General features: G+C 33.7%; 3 protein-coding genes and 1 pseudogene across 6 annotated transcripts; 1 reads left to right on the forward strand and 3 right to left on the reverse strand.

The window, feature by feature from the left end:
* Positions 1-1,097: 1,097 nt before the first annotated feature.
* Positions 1,098-2,938, reverse strand: LOC111009450 (tRNA-processing ribonuclease BN). Its single transcript, XM_022282919.2, has 5 exons — positions 2,732-2,938; positions 2,569-2,629; positions 2,085-2,426; positions 1,566-1,906; positions 1,098-1,485 (listed from the first exon to the last, which is right to left on the reverse strand). The coding sequence occupies exons 1-5, from the start codon at positions 2,810-2,812 to the stop codon at positions 1,267-1,269; spliced, it is 1,044 nt and encodes a 347-aa protein (XP_022138611.1). The 5' UTR covers positions 2,813-2,938; the 3' UTR covers positions 1,098-1,266.
* A 964-nt stretch (positions 2,939-3,902) lies between these two features.
* Positions 3,903-11,349, reverse strand: LOC111009747 (inactive protein kinase SELMODRAFT_444075). Of its 4 annotated transcripts, none has more exons than XR_015788812.1 (10): positions 11,073-11,348; positions 10,466-10,783; positions 10,232-10,365; positions 9,339-9,433; positions 7,720-8,819; positions 7,454-7,611; positions 7,229-7,305; positions 6,701-7,025; positions 6,414-6,626; positions 3,903-6,027 (listed from the first exon to the last, which is right to left on the reverse strand). XR_015788812.1 is itself a non-coding variant. In XM_088119618.1 (10 exons), exons 2-10 carry the CDS (start codon positions 10,707-10,709, stop codon positions 6,477-6,479), a joined length of 2,169 nt encoding a protein of 722 aa, XP_087975744.1. In that variant the 5' UTR covers positions 10,710-10,783; positions 11,073-11,349; the 3' UTR covers positions 6,186-6,476. The 4 variants fall into 4 exon arrangements, 3 of the variants coding, with proteins under 3 accessions (XP_087975744.1, XP_087975743.1, XP_022138636.1); XM_088119618.1 differs by lacking the exon at positions 3,903-6,027 and having other exon boundaries at positions 6,186-6,626; positions 7,720-8,445; positions 8,560-8,819; positions 11,073-11,349; XM_088119617.1 differs by lacking the exon at positions 3,903-6,027 and having other exon boundaries at positions 6,186-6,626; positions 11,073-11,347.
* Positions 4,479-6,098, forward strand: LOC148207994 (protein JINGUBANG-like). The gene has a single exon (XM_088119619.1). The coding sequence runs from the start codon at positions 4,479-4,481 to the stop codon at positions 5,865-5,867; it is 1,389 nt and encodes a 462-aa protein (XP_087975745.1). The 3' UTR covers positions 5,868-6,098.
* Positions 11,350-16,938: 5,589 nt separating the features above from the next.
* On the reverse strand, positions 16,939-18,620 carry LOC111010301 (strychnine-10-hydroxylase pseudogene; annotated as a pseudogene).
* Between the last annotated feature and the right edge of the window lie 5,614 nt (positions 18,621-24,234).

Below are 24,234 nucleotides of genomic sequence, written 5' to 3' on the forward strand. Positions count from 1 at the left end.
AGTTGGTATGCTCAAATTTGGTAGGGGGACCTTAATAAAATGTAGCCCTAGACCTCTCGTTGAACTGGTTGGATCTAGAGAGGAAATGAAGTTTTCATGAATTAGGGAAAAAGAATTTTGATCTGGTGTCGTCCGTATTAAATTGGCTGAGATGCTCTGTAAACTGGGGTGCCTCAAACATTGCCAAATAAGTGTTCGACAAAATGCCGAACAGAAGGATGGTACCTGGACATCTCTACTTCTATGGGATTGTGGATGATAGGGAGTGACAATGAGCAAGGATTATGGAATTGTACCTCCGGAGGAGCATTCTATTGGTATTATTGATCTCTTTGGAAGCTCTCAGGATACTGCTTTTTGTTTGGGAGACCCTGCAAAAACTTTCAATGACTGAATCAAGATGTGCAGCTTGGCAATCCTGGCTTTCCAGTACCGCCTTCTGGCCTAAACCTTTGCAATAAGAAGACGATAAGAGATACCCTACTAACTAACAGATCAATGTATAAAAGAGGAATTTATATAACTTGAGAGAAGTCAAGAAGATTAGCTCAAATAGAACTGGCTCCCTTGAACTTGTGACCAGGAAGTCAAAGGAAAGGTGCTTACTTTACCACAGTGAAAGGCTAGCACAATTACTTATGAGCTTATTAGCACATCTAAGGGTTATAAGGAACCTTAGGATAGATGGAGCTTATCGTAATCCCATCAAAATGGTATCCAAGACTGAAGGCCGAGAGGTTATAAGATAATAATAGGTTCCATCATTTCAACAATGGCATCTGTTCTTGTGGGTTTTCTGGTGACAAACAAATTGCATTAATGATTTGAGAAATGGACAAACTGAGGTGGCTTCTACCTTCAATATACTCTGGTCTGCAGTTTTCATTTCATATGCTGCAAAATCCAGCCAGGTCTAGTTCAAGGCATTCAGGTATGAATTCAAATATATAACGAGAAAAAGAAATTGACTGCTTACCAATGAATAGGACCAATTCTTTATTCTTTAAAGTAAAAGAAATATTGACATTAAAAAACTAAACGAAACTTCAAATAAATAAACTGAATAACTAAATATATCACTGTCTGCTAACGAAATATGATATGACAAGCAAAAGTTTAGTAAATTGGATATCGATTGGTGGGGTACAACAATATGGAGCTCATTGAACAAATTGTGATAAATGTTCGAGAACTACTTGAAACAAAATAAATTGTGATTAGGAGTTAATATACCCTAAAAGTAGAATGTACAGAATGTTACAAGCACTAGTACTTTTCTGCTACAGGTCTGGAAGGAAAAAGCCTCAAAAGAAAAGTCATTAAGGACCAGAGGCATACCACCCCTAGGACTTGAAAGGTTACCATCATAGCAAAAAGAGCTCCACTTTTTTCCAACAATTCTGGGGTGGTGGGAAGCCCTCTCATTTGGAATATCAACCTCTCCATAAAATGGGCAGCTTTTGTCAACTGGTAAAGTCTATAAACCTGCACGTTGGTTCAATTGGTAAAAGATCATGTTTAGTCCTTGAGAGGAATGAGGAATGAGTTGTAGAGAAGTGGAATACCTCAAAAATAATTGGAACAAGTGGCCAAGAAGATGAGCCTCGCCTATCAAGATGTGTTTCAAATGCTAACTGGACGATACAGCCAACCAGAAATGGAACCACTGCCACAAGTGCGGGCAGGCCAATCATCGGCCAAGTTACATACATGGCAAATAAAGGAGCTATAACCTTGAAGCCAGAAATGAAGAAAGCTGTTGTCAAGTAGCCTCTAAGGCCTGTAATGAGGCTCCACCTCTTCGAGCTGAATTGCAAGTATGGTCTCTGAACACGATCAGTAACAAGAAGGAACATGGCAACTCCAACATAAAATAGGACTTCAAAAACCAGTGAAGTCACAACTTCTGTTTGAATAATACAAACGTATTGCGTTAGTAGTTTAGAGAACAATGTAAAACCAAGCTAAATGCATCAAACGGATCTGGAAATACTCAAAATGGCATGAAACAAAATAACAGACATAAGGAAACCCCAGTAATCATAACAGAGGAATTAACTGGGTTCACAATAAATAGTAAATACCTACGAGAATCTCATTCCTGAAGAAATCCTCAATCAGACCGCCAAGGAAAACTTGAGGAACGATCAAAGATGAGATAAACACCGCAGGAGCCAGAACCCAGAGGAAGGAGCCCTTCTCTTCACTAAAAGGAGCTGACATCAATTTACCTTCCTCTACCAACTGGTGAGTAAGACCATGGAATGAGATAGAGCCAGGTTTCCCACGAAACGGCTCCACTCCATTTAATCTACTAACATACAACACATGATTTTCCTTTTCCTCTCCAGATGATTCCAACTTAAGCTTCCCGTTAGAATCGGCAACGCACATGAACGAACCTCTCTTCTTCTTCAGCACGTCCACTGCCAAAGTATTTTAGTTCAAGAAACACAAAATGTCAAGGGAACTGTTAGTGAAATCAGATATCTCGCGCTCAACTTTAACTCTCATCATCAAGGAAAAAAAAATTATCAACTCATCAATGGCGCTGAATTGAAAACCTACATTTTGATGCAAATTCAAGCCGTTGTCCTTGTCTCCTCGGTCCAACCCTGCTTCCCAATTGCTTGAGAAGAAATGAAGAGCAAAGCAATAACGTTACTTCCGAATGACCGAACAACCATTGAATTAACATTCGTTAAGCGCGAAATATCAAGCTTGCACTCACCAATTTACGAAACCGAGCACCGCCATCCTGAAATCCGACCAGTGCCGAGGGAAGCCCATGACAGAACGATTGCGACTGCATGCTTTTAGGGTTTTAGAACAGAGCAACTGGTCTTAAAACCCTAAGCCCGCGAAAATGCCTCAGACATAGGCGAATTCGCAAGGGAGTTTGCAAAGGGAAACGACGAGGGCACACTTGGGAAGTGGCCAGCATTGGTTCCACGCACCAGAAATCGTTCTACATTATGGGCCTGTGGCCCAATAACAGTATATTCGGAGCCTGCTTCAATCCAGTTCCGCTATTAGCCCAATAGGCCCAACGTTCAACAGAAATTTTGATGATTAAAACATACCAGAGTGACCTTTGGAAATTGTCTTAAATATCCTTTTCTCAAAAATTAAAATGTAAAATATTTTAGTTAGTGATGGTTCAATTATATAATTTTAATTGGTTCACTTTATTTTTTTGGGGTGATTTGTTTGATTGTGAAAAAGAATTTTAATCTTATTTAAAAATAAGTGTCTTAAGTATCAATTTTCATCATTTCACGTTAGTTTAACTTAAATTAATTTATATACCACAAAGTTCTCTTTGTAATTCCTTTGCAAAAAAAAAATAATAATGATAATAAATAAATATTTTGTAATAAATGAAATTTAGTTATGCTTACTTCAATTAAAGTAACAATTTAGTATTTAAATTTTATTGTATAATAATTTAGTCTCTTACTTTTTGAGTACAACAAGTGGGATAAAAGATTTGAAATCATGACCTCATGATCAAAGATATAGATCAATTATCGCTAAGCTTATGTTGGCAATTTAGTCTTGTACTTTTCATTAGTAATAATTTAGTCTCTAAATTTTAGTACGTAACAATTTAATCTGTATCATTAAATATTTTTTATTAAAGTCAACATGAATTTAGCTTAATGTTATTTACACCTATCTCCAACTATGAGAATTTCCCTACCCTCTTCATGTATTAAAAAAAATTTATTGAGATTTAATCTTATATACATAGATGATGAATTTATGAATGATTATAAATTACAAAGACCGTGATAAAAATCGACACTTTATTTGTGTGAGATTTCACGGGCAGGAATTAAATTATTTCAAAATTTAAACTATACTGAGCTAAGTTGTTACCAATTTCATATACTAAATCGTAAGGGCAATCCAACGAAAGTAGTGATGTATTATTTATCCAAAAAAAATAAAAATAAATAAAGAATCTGTTTCCGCCACATTTCTATGTTCCCCTGTTTCCAGGGCGTTAACATTCAGACCTCATAGATGCAACGATATAGTCTGTTTGACCTCATCAACCGGAAAAAGCTCGAGTTTTACGGCGATGCTATTACGTTGAGCTTCTTTAACAATGGGGAAGCAACTTCCAGAGTCAGACATTCGAATCTGTTCGGTTGTCTCGTCGGCTCCACCCCTAGCATTTCTAATTTGCTATTAATAAACATACTCTGTTTTTTCGTCCAGCCTTTCTTCGACATATTTAGCATCCTTCCCCCTTTCTTTCCTCTCCACCGTCTACGCATCGTTCCACCTCCAAAGCACCCATTTTAAACTTGGGTCTTTTGGGTGATTAGCCTTCTGGGGTCACCAATTTGTTTCTATATGATATTTTCACTTTTCATGTGGAAATTCATATAATCAATCCACAAAAAAGGAGAGAGGGTCGGGGGAGAGCAGAGAGAAACAGAGAGGCATTATTCAAACAAAAAAAAAGGATGTTTGCAGACGGCAACAGCATTCCTCGGGCCAAATACGGCGGCAACATGACGCATTCCGACCCCAACATCTCGTCGTCGACGATGATCGAGGACGACTTCGCCATGAGAAATAGCAGCGCTTCCGTCGGCGGCCACGGGATGTACGACCCGAGCCGTATGAGCGGCGAGGGCTCTCCCATGACCATGTCGCCGTGGAACCAAACCTCAATGTTCGCCAAATCCCCCTGGTCCCAAGTGGAGGAGAACAGTGGCCCACAAAACGGCCTCATCGGCTCTCTGGTGCGCGAGGAGGGCCATATCTACTCCTTGGCCGCCTCAGGGGAGCTTCTCTACACTGGCTCCGACAGCAAGAACATCCGCGTTTGGAAGAATTTGAAGGAATACGCCGCCTTTAAATCCAGCAGTGGGTTGGTGAAGGCCATTATAATCTCCGGGGAGAAGATTTTCACCGGCCACCAAGACGGCAAAATCCGCGTCTGGAAGGTGTCCCAGAAGAACTCAAGTGAGCACAAACGAGCCGGGACATTGCCCACTCTCAAAGACATATTCAAAAGCTCGATCAATCCCAATAATTACGTGGAAGGGCGAGGGCGGAGAAGGGCATTATGGATCAAGCACTCCGATGCAGTTTCCTGTCTCAGCCTCACCGAGGACAAGCTTCTGTTGTACTCTGCTTCCTGGGATAGGACCTTGAAGGTGTGGAGAATTTCCGACTCCAAATGCTTGGAGTCGCTCAATGTCCACGACGACGCTGTGAATTCGGTGGTGGCGAGCGTGGAGGGGCTGGTGTTTACTGGTTCGGCGGACGGGACGGTGAAGGTGTGGAAGAGGGAGGCCAAAGGGAAGGCCACCAAGCACACGCTGGTGGAGTCGCTGTTGAAGCAAGAGTGCGCGGTGACGGCGCTGGCGGTGACGGCGGACGGCTCCGTCGTCTACTGTGGATCCTCTGATGGGATGGTCAACTTCTGGGAACGGAAAGGGAAGTTGACGCACGGTGGGGTTCTGAAAGGGCACAAGCTTACAGTCCTGTGTCTGGTGGCGGCGGGGAACATGGTGTTCAGCGGCTCCGCCGACAAGAACATATGCGTGTGGCGGAGGGAAGGGTCGATCCACACGTGTCTGTCGGTGCTGTCGGGCCACACCGGGCCGGTGAAATGCCTGGCGGCGGAGGAGGACAATGAGTCGTCAAAGAACGGTGACCGGCAGTGGATAGTGTACAGTGGGAGCCTCGACAAGTCGATCAAGGTGTGGCGAGTGTCTGAGATGGCGGCGGATCGGAACGCGTTGGCGATGATGCAGCAGCAGTTTGGGACGGACACGGAGTCGGCACCATCAGAAAGAAGCTTCTCTTCTTCCAACAGAGCCAGTATGAACAAACGGCTGTGAATGTGAATCGTCCGATCTTCCATTCTCCAACCATTTTGTGACATTTTCAAGTGTGTGGTTTCAGTTGACCCATGTGAACTCTCTGATGCAGCAAACTCACCTTCCGGCTTCATCCTCCTCTGTTGTATATTGTGGAACATTTAAAGGATCTAACCTCCACCTGTATCATTGCATTGATCATAAAAGCATACTAATCATATTTCGCATTAAATCCACTATTTTTTTTTCCAATCTCTTGCTACTTCCTACTTCCTACTTCCTACTTCATTCCAACCATGCATTTTTCTTTAACAAATATCAAATCTATTTGTCTCACAGTTTAAGCTTAAACTAGGCTTATATATATATTATCATTAATCACAACCAAATTCAAATACAATGGGAATTTTGAGATTCAATCTCTAAGCTGATCTAGGAGTTCCATATACCAATCAATTGTACAGGCATGAAAGACGCAATATTTCACATTTTACAAGTAGTACCTAATTTAGTGTGACTATAATCAGTTGAAGAAAAAAATGGGAGTGGAAGTGTAAAATTTCATACTTTTACTATTCAAAACTGAATCTCTTTTTTCTTTTTTTTTCTTTTTTTTTTCTCTCTTTTGGTTCATTGTGAGAGTGTACGAGTATGGCTTCTTCTTGCTTCGATTTGTTTGTGAGATGACAGACCATCCAAATGTGCACTTCTACAGCCGACTGGATCAAAGTCCAAACCAAGAGGAATGACTGGATCTCCTCCTTCTAGCACTCGGAGAATCTGTAGTAAAAGGATGCATCGGTTAACTACCATGTAGTAAACGTTTAATCGAAATTGATGATTAATAAACAAACCTTTGACATGGAGGGTCTTGATTCAGGATCTGGACATAGACACAGGGAAGCAGCACGGACCATCGCGTGTAATTGATAACAGAAGTCGGGGGATTGCTCGGAGGCCAAGCATGGATCTACCAAATGGTTACTACTAGCTAGTAAATGCTGAATTTGCAATGCAGAGATGGGGTTGAACCATTCGGTTATGAATTGTTTTCCCTCTAGACGGTGCAGCTCATAGCTTCTTCTACCACTTATCAACTCTAATAAAACCATTCCAAATGCATATACGTCCACTTTATGTGATACCATACCGCCATTGATGTACTCTGGTGCTAAATACCTGGTTTGAGAAGTAACTAAATGAATCCAATAGTAAGAAAAACTTATAGGTGTTTTTGATAAGTCTTTTGTTCTTTGTTCATGTTTGTTGGTGAATAGAGTTAATTTTTTTAAACGAAAAAATAAAAGATGAAATCATTATCAAATGGGTACTGAATCTTAACAAGTTGTATCTTTAGATATGACAGGATGCGGAGTAAATACCCTGAAGTTCCAATGACTTGCTCCTCAATACTGGTAGACCATTTAGAATGCCACCTTGCCAGCCCGAAATCAGCAACCTGATGGGATAATAGAGTGTGAGAGGAGTACAATTGGGGGGTAATCATCTTAGAATGAATTTAAACTATCATATGAAAGAATGGATGTTTCCCAAAAGAAAATAAATGCTTGAAGACTCAATAAACTTGATATCAAAATTCAAGGTACCAAGGGTTCAAAATCATGCGTCAGGAGGATATTGTGAGGTCGCATATCTCTATGCACTATACACCCAACTCTGCAGTCTTCGTGAAGATAGCGTAAACCCCGTGCTGCTCCTATTGCTATCTTTTGCCTTGAATGCCAATCTAACTGGCTTCCGTTTCCTGTCAATTTCTTCAACTTAGAAACTCCATGATTGAAACCTTGTAAATTTGAAGCAGCAATAACATGAACTCATGATAAACTAGAGAATATCAAGCAGATGAAACGACCTGATGACTTTTCTAGAGTAATATTGAGGAAGAAACGTTGAATTACTATACCATGTAAATGGAAATCCAATGAACCATTGCATATGTACTCATAAACCAATAACCTCATCATGCCCTCAATACAAAACCCAATCAGCAATACTACATTTCTGTGTTGTGCACAACTCAACACCCGAACTTCCCTGCAAAAATCAGCATCTGCCTGTAAGCCTCCACATTTTAACTGCTTCACAGCTACAACCTGACCGTCTCTCAAGATTCCCCTATGAACAATTCCGAACCCGCCTTCTGCCAAGAAGTTCATATCAGAAAATCTGTCAGTAGCTTCCTCAAGCTCTTTGAGAGAGAACTGTCTGGGAGGTTTTCCAAAAGCCGGCGTCTTGTGTTGACATATTGAGCACAGAGGAGGAGGTGCTGAGGATGCTCTGCCCAAAGAGACAGCATCTCGGATACTCGAGTCCACAATGTAGTCTTTTCTCTCAGACTGGTTGAGCCTGATATCTTCAAAAGTTATACTTTTCTCAAGATTCGTAGGATTGCTGAGTGGCACCTTAGGAGTTGAAGCAAATCTGAGGAATCTTCTTTTGGACTTGGATAAAGTTTTTCCATCAGAAATATTTTGATTCTGAGAAATCCAATAGACACATTTTTTATCTGAAGCCACAGATGTTCGAGGAGCCCTTGGTAGAGAGAGAACCTTTTCTTCCATTGAGTTGGATGAAGGTACTGAAATGCTTAAATCGTTATTCTCATTAATTGGCAAGTAATTTCCTTTTAAATTTCCTTCAAATAGAGGGTTTTGCTCATATACAAGGAAAATAGAGGACACTGCATCAGTACCCAATTTTGCTCCTTCTTTTGAGGATTTTCTGAATGAGGCACGAGATTCTTCTTCTTGTCTGCTTGCTAGTGGAGTTGTCTGCTTCATCCTATTTTGTTGCCCTTTTCGAACAGGAGAAGAGTTAGCAGAAAAGAAAGGAGTTTGAGGTTCACTCCAGCACTCCAAATTAAGCCTGAGAACTTTCGGTTGAGACCCTTTCATTGTAACAATATTGCAGCTTAGTTCTTCCATGCAATGCTTCACCTCATTCTTCAATTTCCTGGTAAACAATCAGCTATGACATCAAATCTTGAAACTTTGTTTATTTTAGCATAATCATCATCTCATTGGTAAAAATAACAGGGTCAAACAAGAAGTTAAAGAGGTAGTGTAGGAACTCATGATCCAACAAAAAAGAACAAAGAGGAAAAAAAATCGCATTCAACAATAATTACGTAGCACTCTGTAAAATGGGATATCAAACAACCGAATCCCCAATTAAAAATCAACCGAGTCCAGATAATAAATTTAATACTTTGGATAAGGTTCATGAGTAATTAATTGTTCAATGGGTAATATTTTTCTATTCAAATATAAGCTATGAATGCAAATCTCGCATGAACATTTAAAATTAGTTTCAAAAGAATGTTTATGAAAAGCAGCAGAACAAACTTCACAGACAACTTTCTGATTTACCAGGTTATAAAAAATTATGTTTAAAAGCACGACCAAGTGGTCCACTCGCATGTGAAGATCACAAGTCATAAAATCACAAATAAACATTTTGATGGTAAATTACCTGTCTAGTACGACCCAGTTAACTCCTTTTAACTTGGCTTCAGAAGCTACAGCTCCTCCCTGGGTTCCCGTGACCACTTTAATCCTTACTTGAACCTGAAACCAATGGTACAACATAGTTCCACGATCACTTGTTTTGGTGGACAACTATCACACAGGCGTGCTAGCTATATAAAAGATTGATGGATTATGATAGTCTTCCCAATGGCATTCATTATAACTCATTACAATTATCATCCTACACTACAATGTAGTCATCAACATCATTATTCCTTTTAATTACACAGATCCAAAATTCAGTGACACTACCAAGAAAGCAAAGAAACTAAATATATGACGTGAACTCAATTTCATAGCTACAAAAACTATCAGAAGTACGAACATGGTGGCTTCTTTTAGGGTCCTCGCTACCAAAACAAGCAACAGAGTTTAATTATGTGAGGAAAGCATAACCCCATCGAAGAAGCTGTAAAGAAGAGGAAGAAAAGAGGGGGAAAAAGAAAAAGAAAAAGAAAAAGAAATCTTTCTTCCCCCACTGTGTCTTCTTCGAGAGGTCCAGTGGTCCCAAACAAACAGGTCGGAGACATGTGGTACTGGTCTTCCAACCTGGCCCTTCAATCATTCACCTAATTAGTGTTCCCCTGAAAACAAATACAGGGCCCCGGAATCTTCTAAAATCCAATCGCACGATGATCTAGCCACAAGGTAAATCAGAAAAGTTTCATTTTTTGGTTCGTAAATGAGACAAAGACAACTAGATAAGTGACAACGTGGCCCCAAAAATGGCCAAGCCAAACGATGTCGTTTTAGTCCAGTGAAAATAGTCAATGCCCCACAAATGGCTCCCAGACCCCAGTGGCATTTTAGTAAAAAGGAAAAAAAAGGCAAAATTACCTCAACTTGATTGTGGAAATGAAGCACCATCTGGGAACAAGACTCTGAGATCTCGTGTACCCGATCCGGCAGATTTTCTTCAACAGCATTCGCACAGTCCCCGCTCCATCTGTGAAAATTCCAGAATCTCCGACCTGTACACAACATTCACACAACCTTAATTTGAAATTGGAGAAGGAAAACTTAATTTCAGAGAGAATCCATCATCCAAATCCGAATTAATTGCAGAATTACCAGTTTTCTCGACGGAGAAGACGGCGAGTAGCGTTATACAGTTTCCGGGACGGACTACATGAGTAAGAGCCCAAGCCAGTGCAGATTTGGATATCACTCTCTCGGCCTTGACGGCGACGAGAACCTTATCCGGCGACGTTTTGGCACCGGGAGCCTCCTTCAAACCAGCTTCGGCTTGGCTCGGGAACATTTCGAAAGCCAAGTCCCGAACGTCTTTGGTAAACGCCAATGCTTTTGAGAACATGAGGAGCGTGGAAAAATGGATGTATCGACAAGCGCCAACGTCATGCGGTAGTTGTGACGATGATCCTCAACCAACTACAGTCAAGGGCAAAATGGTAATCGAACATTGCACTCAAATTAATCAATCAATTAAATGGAGACTTCTGATACTTCCTTCATTTTGGTATCTTAATCGTGCAATTAACTTCTAAACAATTCTATATCTCAAGTCTCAATTCGAAGTTTCAATTAGAATCCTGTGAGATTAATCGAACTCTATGAAGCTTGGTTTTCATTATCGTGATCGTTTGATTGATCAACCAAGTCACAAAATAAGTGATGGAATCCAGAACAGATGAATCAAATTGGAAGAAAAGACGTATACCTGGTAGAATAATCGGCTGCAGTTGCTCCACGCGGTTGACCTTCAAAACCGGCGTGATGAAGAGAAAGAGTGGGAATGCATTGGAACACGAGTTGGTGATCGCTGAAAAACGGAGAGAATTGTTGTGCTGAGGGAAGGAATCGACGGCCGGCGCCGCTTTTATCGAGAGAGAATGAGAAACAGAGAGATCTCTGCTTCCAAGCGCTTCAACGAGTGTGAAGAAGCGTTTTGCGTCGTGGCGGTCCTGCTGCCGTTGAATGTCTTTAAATAGGACATGAAAAATATAGAGAGATTGAAACTTACAAAAAGAGGGATGTTAGTAATGGAACTGGCCGTTTTTTTACCGGGAGATTAGTATTCACACATATGTTTCTTAATCCGTTTACGTTCAGATTGACTTGTCCTATACTTCAATAAAAAGAATTTTAGTTTTATAATTTAAAACTTAAATTTGTAAATAATGTATGTTTAGTACAACACGTTCGAGAGGAGATTCAAACTCACAACCTGTTGATTGGAGGTATATGTTAATTACTGCTGACCTATACTCGCTTTGAATGTTTAGTTGGTAGAGTGATTTGTAAAAACAATAATATAACTTCAATGGTAAGTTTTATACCAGGTTTGTTCATGGTCAGAAATACAGTAAAATGACATTTTCTATTATTTTTCTTGTAATTTTAAAAGATATTCACTCCTTACGATATCTCATATACGTATAGGAGCATGTATAGTAAACAAATAAAATGAAAATAAAAAAGGAAAAAAAAGTTGAAAACATAAATAATTGATGTCGTAATTGATTAGGTTATATATTCACAACCAGCATATCTACAATTTAAGATAATTATGTAATCCAATTTAAGATAATTATATATCAATCTAGATTCAAATCAAAGGTTACTTCTAAACTTAGCTATTTTTTTTTTTATTGTAAACTTTTAACTTCATCAAAACTATTAGCTTAAATAAAATTTCAATTTCAATTAATTTAACCACTAATTTTAATGCAAAAAGAAAAAAATATATAAAAGTCACTAATTTAAATAAAATCAAGCTTTGTACAAAAACATGTTTACCCAATGTAGAAAACAGGCCAGATGTATAATTAGGTTAAAATTCGCCAATTTTGAATAAAAAGTAAATTATAATATTTTTTCCCCTAAATTCTATTAATTTCTTACCCGACCTTTATTTAATGCACACAAGAATCTTTTATTAGCGATCATTCGAATGAAAACTTGTTATAAGGTAAATTGCACTACTTTACTACCAACATGAGCATAAATCTGGTACAATTTGACGAAATTGGAACATTATTGTAAAAATTGATACATCTGGTTAAATTCACGATAAAAATAGATTCTTTTTCCATAAATTTAATTTGTAAGTCCTAGACTAATTAATATATTTTATTTTTCTTTCAATTCCACCAATAAAAAATCGAAATTTTTATTGTATTGAAGATAATAGTACTTTTATCCATTCTGTTTGAAATTTGAAAATTGGAGGATGATGTGCTCATTTATAATAAAAAGTCAATGCAAAAGGAACACAAATAAAGTGAGTGAAATTTGGACGTGAATTTGAAAACTCGAGGAGGCAAAGAATGACATGTCACTGGGGACCGCCGCCGGTGCCAATGGAGCCTTCTTTTCACCGTCTCCGATGCCTCATTGACCAAATTTAAATACACAAACTTTTCTTTTTCTTGTTTTCTGTATTATGCTTTGGAAACCATTTCATGTGATGATTGCCAAATAAACAAACAACAAATTTGATAGGAATTACGACTTTATTGGGAATTGAAACTGTCGATTGAAGGATTAGACGAGTCCCACAAAAAAAGAGACACGAAGCATTGTCCACAAAACTTGGGATTTGGACAAATAATGAAAAAAAAAAGAAGAAGAATCATTTGAGAATGGTAAATTGGTATTGACAAATTCAATGGTATCCCCCAGCTGAAATGGACCACTTTCATCATTTATGAGAACCATAGTCCATTCTCCCATTTAATTCTACAAAGAGAATATAGTGTTTATGATTTTGATTTTTTATATTTGTGATATTTTAGATACACCCTATTATTGATGAACTCAATATATATATATATATATATATATATATATATATATATTGTTATTACATTTTTGTGTTGTATTTAATAAAATTATTTGGTGGATCGTTACTATTCCATCTAAAAATAGGTGGAATTATGTCATGCAAAGTTCTTTTACAGATATATATAAAATCAGATTTCAAATGAATTAAATTTTTCTTGAAATTTAAATAATTTTTTTAAATAAAAGGACTAATAAATTAAAACAAAGTTAAGTTGGGAGGAAGGGTAAGAAATCTACGGGAAGAGGGAAAATGAATTGAATGGAAAGAGGAAGGAAATTATGGAAAAGCAAAATGAAAAATAATATTTATAAATTTGAATCTTCGATCTCATAGAAAGTAATAGATGTCTTGACTACTAAACTACGGAACAAAACAACATATTTTTTAATTGAATTGGGTTCAAGCTTTTTCCAACTCCTTGGATGATCCGATTGAATATTAATAAAGAGCATTTGATTATTTCATGGGCTGGTTTGGGTCATACTCAAGTAGTTACATGAAATAAAGGAGTTCCCACTTTCAAATTCTATAAAACCCCCAACTACTCTTTACTCAAGTTCTCAATTAAGACCAAACAACATTTCATTTATTCTTTTTCTTTTTTATTTTAATTTTCTGAGTTCTTTATTCAATATATCAATTACAACATAAAAAAAATAAATGTGAAATTTTTGAGTAGTCTATTTCCCTTTCCCTTTTTTACGTCCCCATGTCCCTCCCGTGTGGCGACATGGGGGCGAAGATTATAAAATTGGGTTAAGAAAATGTAATTTCCTAATTACTTCTATTTTTGGACAATATTCTGTATTTACAGAATTAAAAGAATACCATCACCATAGATATTATTTGATTGTTTTCAATTTCGTTCTTAAACAGGTTTGGTTTTGATTGGTTCCACGCTCAGTTTTTCAACACTCACATTACTTTTTGACTAATTGCAATTTTAATATATAGGTAAATTAACATATACAGTTTATATATTTCAAAAGCGAAATAAAAAATTTGTAGGTTAGGAAAAAAAAATTCAAACGAATCCTCTTAATTTAAATAGACAGCAACTTTGTGGGAAGAAAAAAGAAGAGAGAGATTTTCAAAATAAAGGCAATTGGGAAGGAAAAGTCAGCAAATTTGGAGAAGTGGGCCTTCAAAGTGAAGATCAGAGAAGAGGCAAAGGCGTACGGCGTCGTTTGGGGTAAAGCACTCGTAGGTCCAAGCTTTGTTTTTTTGTCTTACCTTATTTTGAGTCCTTTCAAATGTTTATGAATTTTAAGTTGTTTGGTACTTCAGGGTTTATGAATGATTTCGAATCTTATTTGATTTCAAATTTTGTTAAAGATTAAAACACGCCAATAAGACTAAAAATTTAAACTAATGGATGAGGTAAAGTTAAATTTAATTTACTTATGGGAGCTTTTGCTGTCAAATCACCGATTATACCCTTACATACATGATTACCAGATACCCTGAAGAGGCACATTGCATTACTTGTATGCTTCTAGTTGGAATCTTGTTAAAATTGGGAGCATATGGATTGGTTCGGATCAATATGGAATTATTACCCTACGTCCATTCTATCTTTTCACCCGGCTTCAATACCTCCGAGTCAATGCAATTCAAAGAAAAAAGAATAGCTTATTCCTTCATCTCTCATATAGGTTTCATAATTATAGGAATTGGTTGTATAAGCGAGACGGAACTCAGTGGAACTATTTTACGAATAATCTCTCGTGGATTTATTTTCGCAGCACAAGATAAAAAAATTTTAAATAATTTTCCAAATTAAATCACCAAGTTAAAATCTAACAAAAGATACTAGAGAGAGAGAGAAAAAAAAGTGTTGAATAAGGCTCTCTCTCGAAAGAAACAAAATAGGCTTTTCGGTATTGGACGGAATACGGATGTTTCCTGGGTCTTTTATTTTTTATTTCAAAAATTTTGAAAAAAATAATTATTTAGAAACGTTTGTATATATTTTTGTTTCTTATTTATTTCAACTTTGTAGAAACGTTTATAAAAGTGCTAATTTTTTTACCTAGAAATTTTGCATAAAAATATTAACCAAATAAAGATGACGCAGTGGTTCAGAATAATTTACGTGAAAATGTTCAAGTAAATTTTATTTTATTTTATAATTTAAAATATAAAATAAAGTAAAATAGAATAAAATATTGAAAGGTTCTAGATGCGAACTCGCTTCCCACATTCAATGTTTCTAAAGATGAGAATTGGAGGGTTATATCATAGTTGAAAATGAGAGGCTAATACGAGGAGGAAAACATGAATCAATCTTGTTAGACCAGAACCAAAAAAATTGATAGTTGATTTTTTTAAATATTTATTTTCAAATATTTAATGATATTTGGGATAAAATTGGTCTTTAACTAGTGAGGAGTTTAAAAAAATTATATAAAAACCATTAGTTTTAATTTATAAGGGTTTATTTTATATTAAAAAAATCATTTTCATAGCTCAAGAGATTAAATTCTACACCTTTAGCAACTATTCAGATTTCGAAGGTGCAATTTAGATTCTAGTAAGCCAAATCTTGAAGAAATGTTGAAAATTATTGCTGGGAAAGTGGTAATACTCGGCGATTATCATGACATTTTCTTTTCTTTTTCTTTCCTGGTATGTTTTTTCTTCAAAAGAGAAAAAAACCACCTTATTAGTTAAAGATAAAGATCAAATCTTGTCGTTATCACAAGTTTTTTTTAATACAACATGTGAGATGGAGATCAAACTCCTAATTTCTTAGTTGGAGATAATATATCAATTACCGTTAAGTTATGTTCGTTTTGACTTATATTTCATAAGTTAAAATTCTATAAAGTTAAATTTGAATTTTACGTGAACTAATTAAAAAAATTGTATTTTATACAAATACCATGACAGTGATAACTTGATAAAACTTTTGATTAATATTATAAATTATTATTATTATCTGCACGAAATTTAGAGTTTATAGCACATTACCCTTTTCAAGATACAAATTACACCGACCTTATCTCCTTGCAATAATTTCTCAAAAAACTTAAAACTTTAAAATTTAAAAAATAAATCAACAACTAATTCTTGTAAATTCGAGTCTACTTGTTGGAATTATTATTTGAAAATCCTGGAAAAGTTTAGTTCAATAATTCATCTAAAAAAGATGAAACTAGTCAATGTCCATTATTGGACTGGTTATTATTTAAATGTTGATGTTCATTGCCACTATCATTCAAATATTAATAATTATTAAATACTTTCACTAAAAAAAAAACTACCAAAAGTAAAACGTTGTGCGCTTTGTCGTTGAATGAATGTCGTTATTGGCATCATCGACGAAAGAGTGCGCGTCGCAAAATTGGGTGATGAAATATTATTTGTCAAAGCGAGCATAGCTTAACGGTAATTGGTATATACCTCCGACCAATAGGTTGTGAGTTGACCTAAAAAAATTTAAATATCATTTGTATTTATCAACATTATAATACTTCGATGGTTAAGGTGCTGTTATTTCTATTTTACTATGCTCAACATTTATATTTTCTTCCCACTAGATGTTTTCTTCTAATTGTTCACTTACTTTATTTTTTAAAATTTTATTTGTATTTTTTTTCATTTTCATAGTTTATTTAATAATCTTTGGTGGTTTGTCATTAGAAGAAATATTTGCTACTTAAATAAATAGTAATCTTTCAACCAACACTTTTAATTAAATAAAAATACATTTGAAATATTAGAACAAATACCACCTTATTTTATTGTTAAACACATTTTGTTTAGCTACTCCAGAGGAAGAAGTAATTTTTTGATTCATACGCTGAGAAAGTAATACTCCTCAATACACCCTAATATTTTTAACACACAAATTTGAGAATCAAATTAGAGGACTCTTTCAAACTTTTGCGAGCAAATATTTTTTCTTCCTATCCATAAATTTTGTCTTGAATTTATTCATAAATTTGGGCAGGAAGGCGCGGAGTTAAAACTACTTCGAGTAGAGTTCTTTTAATACTGGTCATTCCACAACTCTCTTCCATGTCGATTGGTTCATCAAGCAGCTTGTCAATTTCAAATCCATGAATTCATATTCTTTTAATACTTCGAAGTAGGTTCGCAAGTGTAAGGAGCATAATTTGGTTGGCAAACGAGACTCCAGGGCATATTCTTCGACCACTCCCAAATGGTATCAATTGTGGACTCTGTCCATTAACATCAAAATCCTTTTGACTAGTCAAAAATCTCTTTGGCCGAAATTCATATGGTTCTTCCCATACAAGCGGGTCTCTTTGGAGCTTCTGAAAATTCACCAACATGCGTGTCCCAGCAGGGACGTGGTATCCATCAACGGTGCAATCTTCCATTGCCTCATGAAAGGTTGAGAGTGGTGCTGGAGGGTACAAACGCAATACTTCCTTCACTATCGCTCGGAGGTATGACAAATTTTTCATGTCGGACTCTTCCACGAGTCTTCCTCTCCCAACTTGTTCGTCCAATTCAAGTTGAGCCTTCTTCAACACTTTTTCATAGTTGAGAAGCAATGAAAGTGCCCAAATCATCCCTACTCTTGTAGTATCACCTCCACCCAATATTAAAGCCTACATTCCCCAAACAATAATATAATTTGATTAGTAAAGTGAGCAATGGCTATGAAAATATATGACTTAGAAATCATTATCACTTTATCAACATTCAAAGGTTTCATTTCAAAACTAATTATTCATCATGTTCCATTTCAAAATCAATCGACAATCAGAAAAAATTGCAGATATCTTCACCCCCCTCTCCCGATTCAGTCACATGCAACTAGATTTGGGTAGAAAAATGATAATCCATATTTATTATAAACTTTCGTAATATTCCTTTTCTTTTCGACATGGATCCTTAAGATCCTTAGGAGACGTACCAAACATGTAGCTTTGATGATTGTATCGGAATCATAGCGAGAGAATTCATCATATCATCGTCTGGATCTGAAGCACCACTATCTTGCGAACGTGGCGCCAATATTTGTCGTATGGGCTGAAAGCAAACATGGCGTAGTCATAGCCGAGTAGCTCCGAGGCTAGCAGCTTCGGGCGGGAGGCCAATACGACGTCGTTTGTGGTAAAGCACTCTCTCGCTATTTCCCAACTGCTTATAACCAGAGTTGCAGTTTCAGCGCAAAAATTGGTCCGTACGCATCCGCCATTTTGGCCAAGGTCTTCTGTAGCGGTTCCGATGGGCTGAGCATGTGGAGATGGCCGATCACTGGCCACGCGCCGCCCACTTCGGGCGGCGGTAGTTTTTTCCGTTGGGAACTGATGAATAATCCTCCATAAAGTGGACGGAAGAGGGCGTAGAGAAACAAGAGAGCTCCGATGAATATTCCGGCGAGAGAATAAGGTTCCATTAGCGTTGATTGTGGTCTTTGGCGTAAAGCGAACACAGATTATTTGCTTCAAATATAAACAAGAGCAAACCAGCTGGCACATACTTATAATTAATTAAATTAACCCCTAAATATATGTTTTGGTTTGTTTTAAAATTTTAATCAACCATAGTAGGTATTGATTGGTGAACTACATTATTTATCCATCCAATGCTACATACTTGACTCTTCGTTAATAAGGAGAAATCTTATCCACACTACTATTAAATATTTGAAAAAGAGAGAGAAATACAAAAACAATAAATATTTTTAAAAAATGATGAGTTTTCAAATATTAAATGGTAGTAAGGACGATATTCCTCCTTAGAACCAAGTATTTTCCTATCACATTCACGTTAAAATTTTGACCAGTAGAAAAGATAAATATAGAAGGAAATATATATATATATATATATATATATTTTTTTTTTTCTTACATATTTTCTGAATGAAGAGTTGTCAAAAAATTTTTTTTCGCCTGGTAAGGGACAAAAGATATATAAGTGTTTACTGATAATTATCTAAAGTCTTTTCATTAATTTAGATCTTTACATTTTAATATCTTTTAATTATATGAGATGACAATGTTAAAATTGTTTAAATTATAAAGTTATAAAGAGATTTTTTTAATTAATCCTCCAATTTATTTGTAAGAAGTTAGCAAATTCTATCAACCATGTAAATTTATCAAATTAATTTTAATGTTTATCGATGAGAATGGTACGATAGAAAAATGTTATTTGTATAAAGACTTAAATTGTTTTTTTAAAACACTAGGAAATTGAAAAATATTCCAACATTTATCTTTAACCTAAATTATTTTAAGAAAATCGGTAAACAAAGAAAAAAAATTAAGAAATTGATAGAGTATTCTGATTCTATTTATTGTTATTGGATTCACTTTAATCGAGTGGGTTTGGTGAAATACCTATTTGATAGATTTGTTTTGAAAACAGTTTTTGAATTTTGTGATCAAATAGTTGAAATTGTGAAAACAACACTTTTAACGTTTTGATTTTCATGTCATAAATACATTTTATTTTTGTTAAAATTAAATAGGTAAAAGATAATATATTATAAATTATATAATATTGTAAAATAATAATTATACAAAGTTTGTAACATATATGTTAATTAATTAATTAATAATATTTTATATTGAACTAAATATAGTTGGTAAATACCACCATTTTACAAATATACTATTTATTAAACACATACTTACACAATTGTTAAATTCAAATTCAATTTTCAAATCTACTATCAAACACGTGTTTTTTAAAACATGAAATGCAACCCTGATTTTTTCAGTGTTTTCAAGTTTATGTTTTTTAATTATCAACCAAACGCACCATAGATTATAAGTTGAATTCCTACTTATTTATTTAAATCCCTTCTACTCTAAAAAGTTTTAAATAGATCTTCGAATTTTCAAAATCGTATTTATCTTAGTCTCTAAATTTAAAGAGTGTCTAATAGTTCATTCAATTTTTAATTGTGTACAATAGGTAATAGGTACTTTGTATTAATTATATTAGTTTAACAATTAAAAGACAATGCTCATCGCATCATCTTTAAATAATATAATAAAAATACCATAAAAGATTAAAAAATTTAAATAGATGATAGTTGATTAAAATGTATTAAACACAAAATTAAGAATTTAAATCATCCATAAATACTCTCAAAATATAGAGATAGAGTAGGTACAATCTAAAAAATAAAAAAATAAAATTTATTTGAAACTTTTTAATATTTAACCCTAAAGGGAAATCGTGTCAAAGGGCACAAACTTTAAAATTTTGTTTTGTTCCGTCCGGACATGCGAAATAGTTGTATAAAAAACTAATTAGGATTAGGAACCGATAGTTCGATACAGCTGTTTAAAATCTTTGATTACAAGTCTCCACGATATACAATCGAATCTAATTCAAATTTATATTGATATTTATTTTTTAAAAGATTTATTTATTTATTTTTACAATGAAAGAAAAAAATTATATTTACTATATTTTAAAAGATAAGTACATAAATAGTCCTATTCTCAAAAATACTATAAAAAATAATAAATAAAATAATACAAAAGTTGTAGATCTCAATTTTAAAAGTGTCCAATAACATATATTTTCAATTTTACTTTATATATATATATATATTTATTTTTATATTTTAGGAAAAAAAAACTTTTACCTAATATGTTACTCGTTGAAGTTCAACTAAAAATTACATGATTACGTATAATCAGATATTTTTAATAAACAAATAAAAAGATATCTCGAAAAGAAAAACATTAACTCAAATAATTGATTAAACAAATAAAGAAAGTTTTGGATTTAATTATACTGATTCGTTGGGACTTCATATACAAAAATTCTGATTTTTTTATCCTCCCATTTTTGGGGAACGGATCTCTCTCTCTCTCTCTGCACACGCTCGGCTCTTTCTTTATTCTACCAGCGGCTGTTAACTTTTTTTTTAATTGGATATTTTTTTAATAATACTTTTTATTAAATTTATTCTAAAAATATATATCACCTACCAAACTATTTCCAGTAATAATGTTTGGAAAATAGTTGACTACCTATGAATAGATAGCAGTAGATTGTCTCTTGTGCTCGATTGGCGCGACGTCTCATATTTTGAAAAAAAGTAAAAATGAGACGACTAACTAGATGTACTCTACATAGTAATAATAATTTTTATTGTATTATATAATATAAATAGTATACTTATATCAAAATTATGTATCGACTTAGCGTAGAGGTGCCTGGATTAATCCATACGGGCTTAAGTTCGAATCTAAGCCTTTGCAATTTTTTAATTTTGATATTATTATTATCTTTAAATGATTGAAATAATTATTATTTTTTAGTTTATTATTATTATTATTATTATTTTCCTCGATAATAAGCATGATTAAAATAATTATTTGTTATTAGTTTATTATTATCAATTATTACTACTAATATTTTCATTTTAATAAATTCTTATTAATAATCATTTGTACTCTTTAGTTTATCATTATTATCATTTTAATAAATTATTATTATTATTATTAGTAGAAAGTTTAAAATAAGATTATTTTATTACTATTATTATCATTCTTTGTTTACAAATAAAATAATAATATTAATTATATATACATAATAAAATTATATTTTTAAATGAATAAAAAATTATAGTTGATAATAATAATAATAATAATAATTAATACTACTAATAATAATGATAAGTATATATATAATTATTATAATTTTCAATTATATATAATAATTTATATTTTTAAATGAATGAAAATAATAATAATAATAATAATAATAATAATAATAATAATAATAAGAATAAGGAGTAGGAAGTTGACTGTATTTCGCAGAAATGAAAAAAAGAAAGAAAGTTGATTATTTCTAAAATTAAAAAAATAATCTATATCTATATATATATAAAAGGGGTTATAAGGAGAAACTTTCTCTCTTTATTTTGCCCTTCCAATTTCAACATTCTCATAGATATTTTGAAGGTAATTTTGTCTTTCAACTATAAAATTTTCTCTCTCACTCCCTATTTCTCTCGCTCCCACGCCACTTTCTCCTTTTTCATTTCTTTTAAAATATTTAATCTCCATTGTTACAAATTTTACATTTCTCAAATTAATTTTCTCTTTCTAATAAACTATCCCTCTTAAAGGTTATAATACAAAGAGTTAGAATATAAAGGATTTTGTCTCTTTATTTCTATGTTAAAAAGTTATAATTTATTTTGAATTATAATTAATAAGGAATTTCAAAAGTTTCGTAACTTCTTATTTTCTACAAATATATAAAGAGCTTTATCTTACTCTTTCTCTCAACATTTTCTTCATCAAAACTTGAATTTCTTTTCTCTTTCGGTATGTAAATTTTCTCTTTTAGTCAATGTCTTGTATTTTCTTATATTTAGTTAGATTGTTTGATCGAATATTCAATTTTTTTAGTTTTTTTTTCCAAACGACTCAATCAACTAGAAAAAAAAAATGAAAATTAGTGATAAGATCGAATTACCTTGGACATATCCACTTTTGGATGACACTTGGTAACCGCGAGGACTCTCTCAATGACCTCCTCCTTGGTAAGGTGATCATCCCGTCATGAAAATAGCTTGAGTAATTCATCTGAACATGGCTGCGGTTGGCATTCCCGACGAGCTCGGACAAGGAATTGGACCGAAACTCAAACATGGCAAAGAATGACTGCCCTGAATGCATCTCTATCTCTCACTTTTTTTTGTCATTTTATTTTTCAATGACTCAAATAAGAAATTGAAACAAAGTTGTATTATTTATTGTTATGTTTAGGAAAAAAAGATGAAAAATCCCTGAATATGTGTTCTTTTTAGAAAAAAATTTAAGTAATTGAAGAATAATACTTTTTTTAGTCATACTAACCACATCAGTGGGTGATGAGAATTATTGAGACGTTGTTTTATGAGATAAACATTGAAAATACGAAAAAACTTGGTGAGGTAAATACTTAGAGATAAAAAACCAAATTATATTATAAATTTTAACTATTTAATTAAATTTTATATTTTTAAACATTGAAATAAAAACTATGAAATTTTACGTGTACCGCACGTATTTCTTACTAGTAATAATAAAGAGCAGGAAGTTGACTATATTTTGAGAAAAAAAAAAGATAGAAAGTTGATTATTTCTAAAATTTAAAAAAAAAAGAAAGTAGAATGTAAAATAAAATTCTGCCAATGATGGGACTCATGCCATGAATGTCGAAGGTTTGTGGTTCGCCCACTTCACCAATGAACAGTAACATGAAAGTTTATGCTACTTTTTATAATATAATGTAAGCATTTATTTATTTATTTATTTTCGTTAAAACAACGCTGTTGTCCTTTAAGAGAAGACTATGTAAAGTCCGCCTAGTTTGTCGTCTCTTGACAGATACGATCATATTTTAAATTTTTTTCAAAAAATCAAATATGACATCAATCGAACGTTACATCTGCATGTTGTCTCTTGAAAAGATGACCTGTTGCTGCCTATTCGTAGGTCGTCTCCGATGACTAATTATTTTCAAAACATTATTTTTTGAAATTATTTTGTAGGTATATATTTTTCAAATAATTTAACAAAAAAATATTATTAAAATAAAATATCTGACGAAATATTATTTCAGCGTCTAACAATTCTTTCCGACGGCTCACTGATTTTCCAACATCTCACTGCATTTTCGGTGATCACTGCACATAGGTATATGAGAAACTATAAAAAAAAAAATGGAAACAAAAATAGGAGAAATTTCATCCATAATTTTGATATCCCTATTCGCAACACATAAGTACAATTAAATTAAAAACTTTATTTATTCCTTAAATCTATTATTAAAATATAATTAATTATTAATAAATTTAAATTGCCTTGAATAACTATTAATTTAGTAGGCAAGCATAATTGAAAAAAAATTATAATAAATGGTAATAGGATAAAATTAATTGAGAGTATTTTGGGGACAAATAAATATCTTTTAATGTTAGAAATCGAAAAGTGTAAATAGAAGTATCTAGTGAGAATTTCTTCACTTAGAAGTAATAAAATTTTAAAATAAAAATTCATCGGTTAAATATATATTTTTATACATCAAATTTATT

Source organism: Momordica charantia, assembly GCF_013281855.1.
Source record: "Momordica charantia cultivar OHB3-1 chromosome 11 unlocalized genomic scaffold, Mcharantia_2.0 BLBB01000011.1, whole genome shotgun sequence".
Taxonomy (NCBI): Eukaryota; Viridiplantae; Streptophyta; class Magnoliopsida; order Cucurbitales; family Cucurbitaceae; genus Momordica; species Momordica charantia.